Raw genomic sequence first — 18,028 nt, 5'->3', positions numbered from 1 at the left:
ACAATTTAAATCATATCATGTTGCTCCTATATTCAAACCCAAAGCCCTAAATTTTCCAACTCGTTTTCCACCTTCCATCATTGAGCTCAAAAAGGTGGCTTTGAACACTAAGAGCGTCATCTGTGAAAGAAAGTCCCGTCATGGGCTCTAGGGAGGAGGCGGTGTCTGAGGTTGCTGGGCACGAGGTCCCTGAGGAAGAAGAAGAGCAGGCTTGCGTTTGATCACCTTGCTTTCCTCGGTCTCGTACCGGCGCTCGGGCACTCTGCCCGCTCCCCTCGGAGACTTCATTTCCCAGGATTCCTCGGGGCGGGGCTGACCGGAAGGCTGTCTGTCTTCCGCGGGGCATGATGGGGGAATTGGAGATTTCCATCATGGCGGCTTCCATTTCGGGCTACACCTTCAGCGCTGTGTGTTTCCACAGCGCCAACAGCAACGCGGACCACGTAGGTGCCGGGTCCCCCGCCGCGGCCGCTGGTGCCTCCAGCCTCCGCCCCGAGCCGGTGCCCGTGCCAAGCCGGGACCGCTCGCGACTCGCCCCCCCGGAGCTCCCCGGCCGGCGAGAGGAACGGGTAGCTCGGGCTGCCTCCGCCCCCGCCCCCGGCGAGCTCCTGCCGCCCAGGGCTCTGTGGCCCCCAGGATGGACCCCCTTGTTCGGCGCCCTCCTCCGCCTGCCGGTTCCCGGGCAGCGGTCTTTCGTCCGGCAAAGCTGCCCCACCCGAGCGGTCCGCAGTGTCGGTAGTCACTTGGGGAAACCGAGCGCCTGCCCCTCCCAGAGAGTCAGGCCTCTTGGCTTGTGAGAGGCTCCTGGGGCTGGGAAGGAGCCGAAAAGCCGAGCTTTAGTCTAAGAGGCGAGGCACCCGGTCCCGCCCGCCCGGCCCTCCTCACAGGTTGTCGTGAGGTGCGATGAGAGAAATCACTGTTCACTTGAGACACAGTCGTGTATTTTCTTCACCCGGATTGAAAATGTAAACAGGAGCGTTAAGGTGCCGGATCTACTTGCGTTTCCTTGCCGTTGCATGTTTAGTTCCTTGGCGAGTATTCTTAGACCTCGGAACTAGTCGCAGTGAAATAGGGAAGTGACAGGCCCATATATGAGTGATCGGAAATGCATAGGCTTTGGAGACCACAGGGGGAGAAGAGTCTGCTTCGATGTCTTATTTTACGAATTGTCTTTGAATGTCCCTGGCCTTGGTGAAACTAATTTTCCTCTTAAAGTGGGTATTTAATTTGCTCACAACATTGGGAATTTATTTTAAATGATGTTATTAATGAGTAAGTGTGTGTGTGTGTGTGTGTGTGTGTGTGTGTTGTGGTTGTCATTACAAAGCAAAATGATACATTACAGAAGTAGTGACTGATGTTGAGTTGATGTCAGCAATCTTAGCTTCCATGAGTAAAAACTGATTCCATTAGTAAGTTGAATGGCATTAAATTATTGTACCTTTCATCTCGTCAGTGTTGATGGGAGAGATTAATGATAGGAATATATACAGCATGGGTGTTACCAGCCTCTGGACTCTGCTGTTTTTGGTGCTGCAGCCAGCTATTTAATAATGTAATGCAGTTACAGATACAGGTGGTTTTTGATTCCTCTTAGTCTCTATGGAATTACTAAATATGATGCTTCTTACCCTCTCTAGTTTTTGGAGTGTCTAGTAATGTCACAGTTTACCCTGTAAGGCAAGATTTTGTAAGAATTAGTAGCTACCTGTTGCAAATAGATAGTTTCTCTATAAACTGCAACAAAATGACCATGTTACTTAGATTGTTTTTAATTTAATAAAAGAAGTACTCCTTTAAAGTTTAGTTTGTGCCAGACATAGTGCTAGAGTTCATGGAAATTTTCACCAATGCCAATAGTTTGTGACTGTGTTTATATTAATCTTACCACAGTCCTAGATGTGAAATACTTCAAAGCAATTTCAGTGTTTTGTATTTTAAAGCTGAACCAGGAACTTAATTTTATAATACATACTTGTATTGTCCAGGCAAGAAATTAGTTAAAAACCACTTATTATTCTGTACAGCTGAGGTTAGCAAACTTTTTCTCTAAAGGCCAGGGAATAAGTATTTTAGGCTTTGCAGGCCTGTAATCTCTGATGACTACTCAACTCTGCTATTGTAGGGAGACAGCAGCCATAGACAATAAATGAATGAGGGTAACTGTGATCTAATAAAACTTTTACTTGAACACTGAAATTGAAATTTCATATAATTTTCACATTTCATGAAATATTCTTTTCTTTTTTAACCATTTAAAAATATAAAATCTATTCTTGGCTTGCAGACCTTACAGTAGCAGGCATTGGGCTCGGTTGGGCTCAATTTGGCCTCGATTTGGCCTGAGCCTTCTCTAGTTTGCCTCCTCCTGCTATAAAGTAACAGTGGCTCAGATCATCCAGACCAGTAAATGATTAAACATTCATTTCATACTTGGCTTTAGAATGTTTTGATGTCACCGTTGGCTTATATAACTGTTTTGTCAAACTGAGGATTGCAGTCAGGTTGCCAGATAAAATACTACATTTATATACATGTATATTTTTAGTATAAATATTTAATAAAATTATTTATTGTTTATCCGAAATTCAAATTTAACTGGGTGTCCTATATTTTTATTTGCTAAATCTAGCAACCATAGTCTGTGGAACACTAGGAATCTATAGGTATGTTCTTAAGGTTTTTAATTTTCAGTTGTGAGAGTTTTCTATTGTTTTTTTCCTTTGATTAAAAATTTTTTTTTTTGCTTGATACAGAAACAAAACTCATTTATGTGACAACTTGTAATTGAAAGACTTTAATAAAACAAAACAAGCTTCTTTACTCAATGTTTCTCAGACTGATAGTCATTGGACATTGCCTTGGGTCTGAGAATGTCCTTTAAAGACCTTTGGGTCTTTAAAAGGGGATCTGTTTATTACTCAGTTGAGACATGCCCTATGTGTGATGACTTGGTATGTTAAGACACTACCACTCCCCAAATCAAAAACTATGCTGTAAAGCATCTGAGCCTCCTCTCACACTCTCCACTCCCATTGTGAGTGTTTTTAAACTAGGAAACTTCTTTAATTGATTTAAAGAAGCAACTTGGAAGATACAGTGCAGAGGCTTTATTTGAACAAATGCATTGAACCAATATTTTTTAGCACCTACTATGTTTCAGGCACTGTGCTAAGTGCTAAAGATACAGAGATGCCCCCATGACACTTACATTTAATTGGGGCAAATTTATTAATTTATTTTTTAAAATACATAATATGACAGATTGTGATAAGATGAAAGAAAAAGAATGCAAGCTTTGTAAAGGGGACAGAGAGTGCCTGGCCGGTGCTATTTTTGTTTTGTTGGTCAGGGACGGCCTCTCTAAGAAGGTGCCATTTGGGTGAAGACCTGAATGAAGTGAAGGAGTAAGCTATGTAGGTATCTGGGGAGAGAGCTTATCAGTTTACCTTCTCTACAGAGTGAACTCTTCAAGGTGTCTTATCTTCTCCCCCTGTGGTATGCTGAACATGCTAACATGATAACAAGTACTTAAATAAGTTATAGGCCGAATAATCCAGAATTGATTATGGTGGTATGTTTCTCCCAACAGTATAAATAAATTTATCTCTGCACTTAGTAAAGAAAAATTTTCATATGAATGCTATGAAATTTAATTCATTTGCTGAAATCCTAATTTCCTATGCCAGCCAGAGATTCAAGGGCAGTTAGTTGTTCACTGTGTTAACTTCTTTATCCTTTTATCATTAGCAGTGTTTTTTAAGACAACAAAATAAGTTGTTTACGGTTTCAAGAACAGAATCTTGAAATATTTCTGTTTCCTGAGGTTTTTTTTTTTTAAAATTGGTTATTAGACTTAGTAGGATTTGGGTGAGGAATTCACTCTACTTGTTTTTACTTCAAAAACCAGGAAAGACTTGAGGAGATTAAAATAATTTTTCATCTTGTTGCAGAATTCTTTTTTGAACAATCCAGTGAGTAGCTATTCAAGTTGCTTTCATCTAAGTTTTGGTTTGTAGAATAGTCGTTTACATGGCAAGCTTATTTGGATTATTGTTAAAGTTATTATAAAATCATAATGTCCTCAGTTACTCTTGATTTCAGTAAAATCATCTTCATTTTTAGTCTGCAGCTATTTTCTTTTGTTACTTTTTAGGAAGGTTTTTTGCTGGGAGAGGTAAAACAAGAAGAAACCTTTAGCATCAGTGACTCACAAATCAGCAACACAGAATTTCTGCAAGTAATTGGTGAGTAAATTATCACTGACCTTAGAAATAATATTTTTGCATATATACTTCTTGTTTTGTTCTTTGGCTCCTAACTCATTTTAATCTGAAGGATTAAAAAGGATCTAGAGAAAAACTGAAATCACAATGTAAATTATTTGCACTAATAAATAATATATCATGTTTTTATAAGTCAGTGTATAATTATCTTTTGTAGTCATTTCTAAATAATGGCTTTTGGTGCGTAGGTGGACGTTTAGGTATTCTATAAAACTATACCTTACTCATTAACTAGGCTACATTTTATTGAATCTCTGTGACCACTCAGTCATTTCCTCAAAACCACAGTGATCCTTAAGTTTGCAAATTAGGCTATCCCCATGGTCAGCATCACTTCTACTGTAATGAAGCGAAGTGTTGTAGTCGTCTTTCCTGAAGGAATCTGGCAAGTATGTTCACACTTGTTTACATGAGATAGGACCTAAACTCATACAGTCTTCTGAGGCATAAGTCAAACAGTCAAATTGGGGGAGATTGCTGGAGAAGATGAGGGAGGTTTTATAGATGCATCTGCTATCCTTCTATCAGTTTCCTTTTGGTAAGTAGGGAAATAGCCAAACCTTGTACACATATCAAGCCTTTATTTATTTCAGCCGCACTTCAAGCATGACATCAAACAGCATATCCTGATAACCAGAGAACAAAGCAAAAGACATTTCATTCATTTATTCAGCAGACATTTATTGAAGAACTTCCATGTGTGATGCACGTGCTAGGCATTGTGAAGAATATCCAGCTACTCATCTAGGAAACAGTAACATCTCTGCCTTCCAGCAGTGTGAGGATAAAACAGGTATACAGAAATACTAGTCAGTGCAAGATGAGTCCTGTAAGACAGGAACAAAGAAAGTCCCGTAAGTGTCCAAAGTTTAGAGAAGAACTGCTAGGGGGCGAAATCAACAAGGAATTCATGAAGGAGGTGAACTTGGGGGCAGTGGGCGGTGCATTCAGGGAAACACGGAGGAAAGAGTGCATAAAACGTACAGGGAGTCTGGCCTGTTTCTGTGAGACTAGAATATAGAATATGTGAAGTCGAGTGGTTTGAAATATAGCTGGAAGGTTTGGTTTTGTTGGGCCAAATCATCAATTTCCAGCCTGCCTTGCTAGCCTTCTAGGACATGGATCGGGGGAGGGTAAGAGAGGGATTGAGGTGGGTTTAGTACTACTAAGGCAGAACGAAAGACTGAACTGTCTCCTAGAGGATCAAAACTGTAAATCCCAATTTGTACAATACTGACTTATTAAATAAAGGCTTGATATGTGTACAAGGTTTGGCTACTCTTTTGTTTGGTTTTATTACTTAACTCTTTAAAATCCTAAGATAAAGAGAGAATTTTGTTTCATAGAACCTCTGCGCAGTTATTTATCCTTTGCACTGGGTTTTCAAAATTAATTTGGTAGATGAAGGCTAAAAATGCCAGATACAATTAACTGTCAGCAAAAGCATTAGAAGAATCTGGCATGATCACAGAAGTAGCATTTCTGGTAAATATTTTGATTATTTATTTTTGAAGAGACAGAATGGTAAAGAAAAGTTCAAATTCTACTAGCGCAATGTACAGATTATTTGATTCATAAATCTTCTGGTTCTTGCTTCAAGTACCAGTTTCCATGGTATTGTAGTTACGGAAAAATACCAATTTATAGAGATTCCCAGCTAATACAGTGCCATGGCAACTGTATTGTTGCTCTATTTATTAGCTAGATTCAATTAATCGATTGGTATGATCATGGATCTCATGTTTCCTAGTTTTATTATCTGAAATGTATTAACACTATACCATTTTTCTTTTAAAAATAAATCTATATTCGAAACTGGAGACTCTGGAAAACCTGAGCATTAAATTAAGTGGCATGAGTAGTGTGGTATATTCCATACCAATAATATGAAGAAATTTTCTGGCATATCTTGATGTCCAGAATAAAATGTTTTAAATAAAAGAATTGACTAAATGTATTATTTGTTGAAAATGTCTTAATCCAATCACAGGCACCTTTACCTTATCTAGATAATGAAGAGGACATTATTTGGATTGTCACATTTTGAACACAAAGTGTCTTCACCCTGTTTTCAGTGCATATTAGTTTAAAAAGCTGTGCTAACTCATTTTAAGCAGAGCTGTGCACTCTTAGTTCTAGGAATGATAGGGAGGAGGCAGCAACAGAAAAGTGTCCCAAGTAGGAGAAATGATGCAGGGACAATTATTGGAGAGACTGGAGGAGGAAGGCACAGGGAAGAACCGTTCCCCTCACCCACCAGGAGGAGAAGCAGAGATAGGAAGACAAGCAAGAACAATACCTCGCAGTGGGGATCTGTAAAGGAAGGTGCACAGACAGGCCAAGTGTACGTGAAGAGGAGCAAACGTGTGGGTGAGACATGGAGGCGTGGGAAACTCTGGAAGCCCCACATGTGACAGGCAAAGCTGCCCTGCCCCTGTCTGCTTCCGGAGATTGGCCTCTCATTACATGTCCACCAGCTTCATCATGCTCTGCACCTTTGTCATGTTTGTGACCATCACCCTGTTTTCTCCATGGAGTGCTTAGGTATTAGAAAATATTTTATTAGAGAAAGCTTTAATTTCCTTTTGAAAATACCACGTTATATCTAAAGCATCTTTAGTGTACTTCTAATCCAGGTTGTAAATCATGAAACACTGCTGGGGCAGATGGAGGACAAGAGTGTGTATTCAGAGTTCAGGATTTGCTCAAGGGATTTTCCTTTAAAGCAGAAGATGAGTTTTTCTGTTTCTTGTCCCTGGACTCTAGGTAATGTTTTTGTTAAAAATGTTCCATGTCCTAATTACTTTACAGTATCTCTGAAGTAAACTGTAAAGCTTGATAACTGTTTATGTCATTTTTGGTGATAAAGGAAGGAAATATTTCTAGAGGAGATTTTCTTATTTGTATCAGTATATCAATGGCCATAGCTAGGCAAATGAACTTTTCTTTCCTGTGGAAATGTTGTCTTTGTGCATGTATTTTGACAATGTTAGCACAAGTACCAAAGCTAACAGGCACAGCCCTGTCCTTCAGGGCTGTAGTTTTATAAAATTGCCACCTGAAACTCTGGGGCTGGTGAAGAGTCACTCTCCAAGAGAATGTGATTAATAGAATTGAATGGTCAGTTAGTCTAATGATCTTTTAAAGTAGCCCACACCCTAAATCCCCTGATGAGCTTGAAGAAATTGTTCACTCTGGTTAATCACGGCTATCTTTTTAGAAACTGTTAGGATCTGCCTTGTAAATGACCATTTTCCTTGGTACAGATCATCTTCGAAAGGGTTAATGTACTTCCAGTTTCCCCTCCGTCCTCTTCAAAATACCTGGCCCAGTTGTCATGAGTTGTTAGTTGGTTATTGATGGTAGGGAGGTTCAAGTCATCCTCTCCCCAAGCTGTCCTCACAGCTTTTATCCAACTTGATTAAATGCTTCCGGTCAGTGGTTAGTTTTTTTCTTATTATGCTTTGTTTAAACAGACAATATTGAATAAGGTCACCCAATAGCTCTATGTTCCTGAATAAAAACTTTCAGATGTGTGCTCGTCATATATGGGCAAATGGAAATAGAACTTTCTTTCTCTAGTTTATTTTGTTCTGAGAATGTGTCCCTAAGTTTAAATATTAAGAAGACACTACACTGCCTTCATTAGCTTACATGCAATGCCTGTTCAGGAGAGGAAAACTATCTTTTTATTGTCTCGGATATTGGGAAAAGAGAATCCTATGCTATTTTATAGTTGCCCATGTGTTGTTTACATGAATAACTGAGATGTATTTCCTTTTTCTAATTACAGAAATCCATAACCATCAGCCTTGTTCAAAACTTTTTAGGTAAGCCACATCATTTTTGTAGCTCTTAGTCCTTCTTAAAAGATTGGTTGACTAGAACCCATGAATCTTGAAGACGATTGTATAAAAATGTAGCTCACGAGGGGTGGCAATGTGATTGGGAAAGCCATATGGACCACACTCCCCTTTGTCTAGATTATGGATGGATGAGTAGAAAAATGAGGGAAGGAAAAAAGCAAACAAACAAACAAAGGCACCCAGTGTTCTTTTTTACTTTAATGGCTCTTTTTCACTTTAATTATTATTCTTGTTATTTTTGTGTGTGTGGTAATGAAAGTGTCGGATTGATTTTGGTGATAAATGCACAACTATGTAATGGTACTGTGAACATGGAATGTACTCTTTGTTTTGTATGACTGCATGGTATGTGAATATATCTCAATAAAATGAATTTTAAAAAAAAAGATTGGTTGATTCAAAATGGGTGAATTTAGGCCTGAGTTGCTTGTGGCTCATGAGTTCATGAGTATAACTGAGGGCATCCAAATTCACTTATTTACTGAAGGCCACCTACATGTATGGCACCATGTTAGGTAAGAAAAATGGGGGCTGCGGAGTACAGTGTAAATCTTTGCCTTAATGGTTAGAATAGAAGTATTCTGTGGCTGAGCTGGAATCCTTCTCCTCCTGCCTCCCTATCAAGGGCTCTCCAACCATAGGGAAGAAAATTTATCAGGATCACATCTGGATAAAATAAGTTTGTGTGTGTGTGTGTGTGTGTGTGTGTGTGTGTTTTGGGGGGGTTGGAAATAGCTCCCTATTAATCTTTTTTTTAATTCATTTTTATTGAGATATACTGACATACCATGCAGTCATACAAAGCATACATTCAGTTGTTCACAGTACCATTATATAGTTGTGTGTCATCATCAAAATTAATTTTTGAACATTTTCATTACCACACACACAAAAATAATAGGAATAAAAATTAAAATGAAAAAGAACAATTAAAGTAAAAAAAGAACACTGGGTGCCTTTTTTTTGCCCCCATTTTTCTTCTCATTCATCCATACACTGGACAAAGGGGAGTGTGGTCCATATGGCTTTCCCAATCACATTGTCATCCCTCATAAGCTACATTTTTATACTAGTGTGTGTTTTTAAGAAGAATAAAAATTGTTCAGTGTTAAACTTTAATATTTAGGGAAGAGAACATAAAACTTTCTTTTTGTGTTTAAGTTACTGTATACAAGTTCCATATTATAACTAACTAAAGGACAGAAAGAGACAGAAATGAGAGGAGAAGTGTTCAGAAGGGAAAAAACAAACAACAGAGAAACATCTGGAGGGAAAACGGTGGTGGTGGTGAGAAGGCCAGCATCTCCCATTCACTGGACTTCTGCTTCCCAAACCACTACCCAGGCCTCTGCCTTCTTTCTCAGCCCCAAACCCTTCCACCTGATGGCTGATATGATAATTTAAACTCTGTTTCTTAAAATTCCCTAAGGCCCTAGTTCTGCCACCTTCCCAGAAGCCAGGCGGATGCTTTTCTTCCAGTACTCCACACACTAGTACAATTAAGCATCTTTGGTCAGCATGTCCTTCCTTAGCACTTGCCAACACAAAACACACAGGCTCACCTACCCATTGATTATTTTATAGGATTGTCATCGCGCAAGATGGCTACCTGTAAATGAAGCCTCAAGGTAGCCAAGAACCTCATCTCCTTTAGATTTAGATATAACTGAAAGAGGAGCAGGGAAGAGTGGCAAGCAACCAGCAGTTCATTTGAAAAGAATCCCAGAGCAAATGAAAGGATTCAGACCCTGGTCCACATATTGCCTCTGCTCAGTCTAGAGGAGTGTTCAGTTGGGCCCTGGCTGTCCAAAGCATCACTGGGCATGCCCAGGTCTCGCCCTTCTGAGGAATTCCTTAAAACACTGTCAGCAAAGTAATACCAAGACAAGGATTTAACTCAGTTTAATTCATAATTCTTAGAGCTGAAAGAAACCTTAGAAATCATCTGTCTGCTTCAGATTCCTTAAATTGCAGAAATGGAAGCCAGGGACGTTATGTGATTTGCTCAATATCGTCTAGGGAGAAGTAGAACTGGTACAGAAGCTGGTAACTCCTGACTCCCAATATGGTACTCTTTTCTGAAACCTCAGCCAGTGGTGGAGATGGATCACATTTCCTCATGCCTGCACTGCTCCCTACAGGGTCCTGGCTGGATTGGTCTCTTAGAGGCGAGCACGTTAGAGTTGAAGCTAGCCAGATCCGGATGCAAATTCCTGCTCTTCGGTTTACAAGCTCTATGATTTGGGGCAAGTCCCTTAATTAACCTCAGTAACTTTATCTATAAAAATAGGAATAAAAACTTCTTGCATGATTAGGCTTTTCTAATACTAACCTCCCAGCTTTGAGGCAAGAATGAAATGAAATAATAGGAAAAAGCATCCAGCTGAGAATCTTGGCGCACATTAAGCATTCAATAAATGTTCATCTCCCTTCTTTTTTCAGAAAATAAGTTGCTGCATTATTTTTATTTTATGAGCTATTGATACTTGGAAACAAAGAAAGGTGTCACAGTCATTAGAGACCACACATTTTGTAAATTACTTGTTCTCAGCACTTCCCACATGTGGAAGTAATAGCCTTTGTATGTAGCATTTTCTTGATGCAGAAAATATCTCATATTAGTAAAGCATGTAGGTTGATTTCTCTTTATATAAGTATTGACAAGCAATTACATCCTTATTATCATCTTTTATAGTTAGATGCCCCGTAGACACTTGTGGTTAAGCACATCTATGTCACAATGCTATGTGATTTTAATATTTTAATGCAATTTTATTGAGATATATTCACATAATATACTGTCCTTCAAAGTATGTGATGTTAATTTGATCAAAAATATTTTTTTCTCTTAAAAAAAAACAACAACACAGTTTTTATGACTACGCAAGCAAAGTTAACGAAGAGAGTTTGGACAGGATTCTTAAAGATCGGAGAAAGGTAAGTTCTCTTCTTGCCCATCTGGTTCAGAAAATGCTCTTTATCTTATCACCCAAATTTTTTTTTTTTTTTATATCTTCATTTTATTGAGAGATATTCACATACCACGCAGTCATACAAAACAAATCGTACATTCGATTGTTCACAGTACCATTACATAGTTGTACATTCATCACCTAAATCAATCCCTGACACCTTCATTAGCACACACACAAAAATAACAAGAATAATAATTAAAGTGAAAAAGAACAATTGAACTAAAAAAGAACACTGGGTACCTTTGTCTGTTTGTTTGTTTGTTTCCTTCCCCTATTTTTCTATTCATCCATCCATAAACTAGACAAAGGGGAGTGTGGTCCTTATGACTTTCCCAATCCTATTGTCACCCCTCATAAGCTACATTTTTATACAATTGTCTTCGAGATTCATGGGTTCTGGGTTGTAGTTTGATAGTTTCAGGTATCTACCACCAGCTACCCCAATTCTTTAGAACCTAAAAAGGGTTGTCTAAATTGTGCGTAAGAGTGCCCACCAGAGTGACCTCTTGGCTCCTTTTGGAATCTCTCTGCCACTGAAGCTTATTTCATTTCCTTTCACATCCCCCTTTTGGTCAAGAAGATGTTCTCCATCCAGTGATGCCGGGTCTACATTCCTCCCTGGGAGTCATATTCCACATTGCCAGGGAGATTCACTCCCTTGGGTGTCTGATCCCACGTAAGGGGTTGGGTAGTGATTTCACCTTTCAAGTTGGCTTAGCTAGAGAGAGAGGGCCACATCTGAGCAACAAAGAGGCATTCGGGAGGAGGCTCTTAGGCACAATTATAGGGAGGCCTAGCCTCTCCTTTGCAGCAACAGTCTTCCCAAGGGTAAATCCTGTGGTAGAGGGCTCAACCCATCAAACCACCAGTCCCCTATGTCTATCACCCAAATTTAAAACCAGAAAGAAATGTAAAATGGAGCAGTGAGATTTGATGCTAAGGTGAATTCTGTTAAGTTAAATAGATTTCAAAGGCAAATTGCAGATGTGAGACAATATTTATAATATATAATAGAAAAAAAAGTAGATATTTATAGTATAATTTCAGTCATGTAAAGATAAGAAGAAGTAAAAACGAACTGTTATCCAGCAAGTTAAGAGTAGTTAATTCTGGGTAGTTCTTTTTTTCTACTTTGTGATTTTTAAAATAATTGTGCAAATATTTAATGCACATGCAATAATTTTATAATTGAGAAGACTATTTCTAAAAAATATAAATTGCAATCAAGCAGCTTTGGGTATGTTACTCTTTCAAGCTCAATTGGAATTGAACACATGATGTATTTCCAAAAGGTCATGTGCTTACTAGTTCTGTCTACATGAATATGATGTTCTGATTGTGTATTATAAGCAAGTCTAAATAAAATTGAAAATGAACCAAAGTTTTATTGCTGTGGTATTTTCTGATATTCTCATTTATAATTTACTTTCTGTGCATGAATGGGTTTTACCTTTTACTGTGGGATATTAATTTCAGAAAAATAGATTAATTTTTAAACCACTTGAAAAAAAAAATAGCACCAGTAGAAGTTTTCAGCTTGTCAAACAGGAAAAAAAATACCTATGCTTAAAAGCACGTATTATAAAAAGGCTTTTAAGAATTACTTGAGGATAAAAGTGAAAATGATGACAGTATGGAATTTTGTCCCCAAGGTTTCTGAGAAGGTAAGTTAAAGGTGTAAGAGTGCAGTTAGATTAGATCAGCAACTTTTCTATCTACAATACCTTCTTAATATACTGACAAGTGTATTCTATGTCAAGGAAGAAAGAAAAGCAGATAAGGATAAAAGGAAGAATGGGTAGTATTGGGGGATAGGTTGGAAGAAAGGAAAAGTATCTTTGCTCAAGAGGTGTTCAGCATGGCAGAGGATTACCAAGCTACCTGACCTGATGGGAGAAGGTATGAGAGCTATGAGCAGCCAGAGGGTCACATGGTCCAATTCTCATTTCCAGTGATTTACTCAAGAACATACATCCTGGAATCTCTTAGTCCATCCTTCATTGCGAACCTTGACCTCTTCATTCCATTTATTTTCATATTTTTTTTATAGAAAAGCTTTTTATTAAATCCTAGTCCTCATCAACCACGACAAATAAAATTTATTGCCATAAACTTTTTATAACCTTCTATGTCCATCTAGATTTTGTTCTATACATTCCTGCTTCTTTTTCTAGGAAAACCATTCATTTCACTTTTTACTACATCTCTTTTCTTTAACAAAGAGATACTTCTCATGTAAAGAGATGCATACTTTACACACCTGCATATAAGTTCCAAAAAAGATCTTTGGGACTATCTTTAAAATATCTTGCAAAACTGTTTTCATATCTTAATGAACCTGAATGTTCATTATACTCTCTAATTCTTGAAAATTCTTATTGGTGCATAGTTGTCTAGAGCATTCACTACATATTAAAACTACCAGGAAATACTTTTTAGAAATAGATTAAAAATTAAAAAGTGAAAAAAATGAATAAAGAATATGAACAGAAAATTCACAAAAGAAAAAAAGCAATTCAAAGATGGCTAAAAAATAAATAAAAAGATGTTCAACCTCAATTAGGAAATGTAAATTGAAAAGAGATACTATTTTTTTGCCCTTCAGATGGGCAAGAGAATAAATGTATTGATAATATATCCAGTGTTGGCAGGGCTGTGGGAAATGGGGGTGCAGTAGATGGGGGAATGTAAATTGAAACATTTGGGAGGACAATTTTATAGTAAAAGAATTATAAATATGCCATTCCACCTTGAGGAATCTGTTGCAAGTACATAATTGTACCTGGGCACAAAGATAGGAGAAGCTGGCATCATCAAATACTTTAACTCTGTGCCAGGCCATGTTCTAAGTGCTTTTCATGATTTGACATATTAAATCCTCACAACAGCCCTATGAGGCAAATTACTATGTTACCATTCCCGTTTTATAGTTGAGGTAACTGAGGTTAGAAACTTGCCCAAGTGCTCAACAAGTAATGTTGGAATCGGGATTCAGATTCACATTCCAGCTCCGGACTATATTGCTTTTTCATACAGTATACAAGGATGTTGATTGCATCATTGTTTTATAGTGAAAATTTTGAAAGCACTCTAAATGTCCACCACTGGGGAATGGTTAAATAAATTCTGATGGTACCTCCATACCATGGGATGCAAAGCAGCCACTAAAAAGAATGAGGAAGGTTTTTATCTAGTGACATGGAAAGTTCTGTAAGTTGTTAAATGAAAACAACACTATTACAGGTTGAACCCATTTCATGTAAAAACAAAAGTCCAAGTGGGTGTTTAAATGCACAGAAAAAGATCTGAAGTTCTGGAAGGAAACCAAGCAAAATTAAATGTGGTTACTGTGGGAAGGAGGGGAAGGAAGGGGGCTGCTGGTGGTGGTAGACTTTATTTGATATGTTTCTGGTTTTTATTGTTGTTCTTATTTTTATGGCTGTGGATTTTATAATTGAAAATAAATTGAAAAGAAGAAGAGGACCCTACTGTGTAGTAGGTTGGGACACATTTCCAAATTTATTTTTGGAATTTTAAAATTGGATTTGCTGTCTTGAGACACAGTAGACCAATCAGAACTTTTAATCTGGAGATGACTGCTTTTCCTGGAGCCAAGATTTTCAGAAAAGTTGAAAGTTGATTTTGATTTTCTAGGACTTCATGCAAAAACAAATGTGTATGTTTTCCTTTATAATTAAAGATGTAAATTTGTTTCTTCAATTTACTTGGAAATTATTATTTCATTTTCTATGATATCCATTGAGGGAAGAAAATATATCTCATATTTCATTGTACTTCCTGTGGTAGCTCATGTAATATGAACTCCCTAAGTATGTTTTTCAAAAATCCAAATTTCTGGCACAAAACAGAGATAATATATAGTATTTAGATGGCTGTAAGTCTTCACAGTTAATTATAGCTTGGAATTTTTCCCCAGACAAGGTGCAGAATTATATCTTTACCACAAAACGGTTACTACCATTAAAGGCAGATATAAAATGTTAGGCTAAGACATAGGGGAATGTTTCTGATAGGAGTCCCCCTCCTCCCCGGTAGGTACTGGGTGCTTAGTTAGTGCTCTTGCAGAATCCATACTGTGTTTATGGAGTTTCCATAGGCCTTCGGTTTTAGGCTAAGATCAAACAAAGCAAGTGAGAAGGAGGATGTCTTCTTTCTGTCTCTGAACCTTCAGAAGAGATAAGGTTTTAGGGAAAAAAATCCATAATTTTTCATCATGGCCTGTGCTGGTTTGAATCTATTATATACCCCATAAATGACTGTTTTTTTAATCCACCCTTGTGGGGGCAGACCTATTGTGGGTGGGACCTTTTGATTAGATTGTTTCCATGGAGATGTGACCTTGACCATTCAAGGTGGGTTTTAATCCTTTACTGGAGTCCTTTAAGAGAGCACACAGAGAATCTCCCTGGCAACGTGGAATATGACTCCTGGGGAGGAATGTAGACCCGGCATAGTGGGATGGAGAACATCTTCTGGACCAAAAGGGGGATGTGAAAGGAAATGAAATAAGCTTCAGTGGCAGAGAGATTCCAAAAGGAGCCGAGAGGTCACTCTGGTGGGCACTCTTACGCACCATATAGACAACCCTTTTTAGGTTCTAATGAATTGGGGTAGCTGGTGGTAGATACCTGAAACTATCAAACTACAACCCAGAACCCATGAATCTTGAAGACAATTGTATAAAAATGTGGCTTATGAGAGGGGACAGTGGGATTGGGGGGGCCATGGGGATCACACTCCCCTTTGTGTAGTTTGTGGATGGATGAGTAGAAAGGTGGGGGGAAGAAACAAACAGACAGACAAGGGCGCCCAGTGTTCTTTTTTACTTTAGTTGCTCTTTTGCACTTTAATTATTATTCTGGTTATTTTTGTGTGTAATTGTGTAACCTTCATTGTGGTAATGAGGGTGTCGGGGATTGATTTTGGTGATGAATGTACAACTCTGTAATGGTACTGTGAACAATCAAATGTGCGATTTGTTTTGTATGACTGCATGGTATGTGAATATATCTCAATAAAATGAATATATAAAAAAAAAGAGCACACAGAGAGAGAGCTCAGAGAAGCTGAGAGAGACATTTTGAAGAGAAGCTAAGATATGTAATCCAGAGTTTGCCCCTGGGAGAAACAAGGAGGACCCATAGGAGCTGAGAGAAGCTAAGAGAGATACTTAGACAGAAATGTCCCCGGAGACCCAAGAGAGGCTAAGAGAGACAGAAGCACAGAGACATTTTGGAGAATGCCACAGAAGCCAGAAGCTAAGCTCAGCGGAGAAGGATAAGCAGAGCCAGCCATGTGCCTTCCCGTGTGACAGAGGAACCCCAGATGCCATTGGCCTTTCCTTAGAGAAGGTATCTACTTCTTGTTGCCTTAATTGGGGCATTTTCATGGTCTTAGAACTATGATTTTGTGAACTAATAAACCCCTATTGTAAAAGCCTATCCATTTCTAGTATATTGCATTCTGGCAGCTTTAGCAAACCAGAATATGGCCTAAATATAGCTATTAAAAATGTGCTTTTCAACATCAGTGACTAGCTTGTTAGCTCTAAAACATAGGATCATAAATGTCATCAGTGTAAATAAATTTGGCACCTCATCTTTCATGGATCAGAATGGTAGGAGAATCTTTTTGGCAAATATCAAATCAGTAAGTTGATTATTTTCGTTTGATATCCAAAATATATGTGTAAGTTTCCCCTCTTCTCAGAAAATGCAAATGGAATGCAAATGGAATTACAATAAATGAAAAGCACTATGATCATCCAATAGCCATTTGCAAGATTCTGTTAATTAATGAGTATATCATAAAAACAGCCAACGCAAAGGTCTTTGCAGGATGCTGAGGATAAATGAGACCCACCTAGTGCCCCAGTTCTGCAGAAGGAACAATTCCAAAGTCAGATGTGGAGTTTTGACTATTAGGATGAAATGTGCCATGTCCACTTATGTCAATAACTTGAGCTGGTTGATAGGTTTTTTTCTCCTTGCCCACTTTTTTTTTTTTTTTTTTGAAAATTAACTTTCGACTTATGACAACCATCATGTGACTAATGTGGAATTTGAAAGATAGTGTTGCAGAGTGGAAGAGTCAGGCTGACTAAGTCCAAATCTTGGTTGTCATTCATTAGCTGTGTGATTTTAGACAAAACATCTCTTTTATAATATTTTATGCTGGAATAAATGTTTAGGTTTTCTTTTTAATTAAAAGATATATAAGAATTAATTGCTTTAATCTAATTGGAAGTTGCACTTCATGCTCAGTACACACTGAGAACAGGAACTATTTCTTATATTTCTTTGTTTCCTGTAGTTCCAAGCATCTGATATGAACTCAATGGAGAAAACATTACTCACTTCCTAGGGTTGTGGAAATATTTCCAACATACCTAGCTGGGGGTAGGGGTTCATCAAAGGGTAATTTACTTCTTATGTGAAAGTGCCAGAATATAAGCTAAATTTACTGTTAGTTGTAATATGACTAACAGTTTTAAACTACTTTTCCTTTTTTGTTGTTATTGTGTCTTTTTTTTTTTTGTTTATTAGAGCGGTTTTGGGTTTACAGAAGAATCATTCATATAGAATAGAGTTCCCTCATACACCCCCATAGTTTTCCCTATTAACATTTTGTATTAGTGTGGTATCTTTGTCATAACCATATTATTGTATTGTTAATTAATAGTTAATAGTTTACTCTTTGTGTTGTACAGGCTGTGGGGTGTTTAAAATTTTCCTTCTGCTAGCATACATACAACCTAAAATTTCCCATTTTAACAGCGTTCAAGTATTGAATTCATTCATGTTAATTACATTCCTAATGTTATGCTACCATCACCACCATTCGTTACCAAAACTTTCCATCACTGCAGACAGACACTCTG

At 37.9% G+C, this 18,028-nt stretch overlaps 1 protein-coding gene across 3 annotated transcripts in view; it reads left to right on the top strand.

The window, feature by feature from the left end:
• The first annotated feature begins 344 nt into the window (after window positions 1–344).
• ABRAXAS2 (abraxas 2, BRISC complex subunit) overlaps window positions 345–18,028 on the top strand; it is a 55,017-nt gene continuing 37,333 nt past the window's right edge. The window contains exons 1-5 of one of the 3 annotated variants that reach the window (XM_037804793.1): window positions 426–443; window positions 4,157–4,247; window positions 4,880–5,079; window positions 8,080–8,116; window positions 11,023–11,089. In XM_037804793.1, coding sequence (XP_037660721.1) covers window positions 4,983–5,079; window positions 8,080–8,116; window positions 11,023–11,089 — 201 coding nt within the window. In that variant the 5' untranslated portion in view covers window positions 426–443; window positions 4,157–4,247; window positions 4,880–4,982. Of the gene's footprint in view, window positions 444–4,156; window positions 4,248–4,879; window positions 5,080–6,922; window positions 7,053–8,079; window positions 8,117–11,022; window positions 11,090–18,028 lie in introns of those variants that run through there. The other 2 variants (XM_037804791.1, XM_037804792.1) reach the window with 2 other exon arrangements.

This window comes from Choloepus didactylus, chromosome 15, assembly GCF_015220235.1.
Source record: "Choloepus didactylus isolate mChoDid1 chromosome 15, mChoDid1.pri, whole genome shotgun sequence".
Taxonomy (NCBI): Eukaryota; Metazoa; Chordata; class Mammalia; order Pilosa; family Megalonychidae; genus Choloepus; species Choloepus didactylus.
Note: the sequence above shows the minus strand (reverse complement) of the source record. Positions and strands in the feature narration are given on the sequence as shown.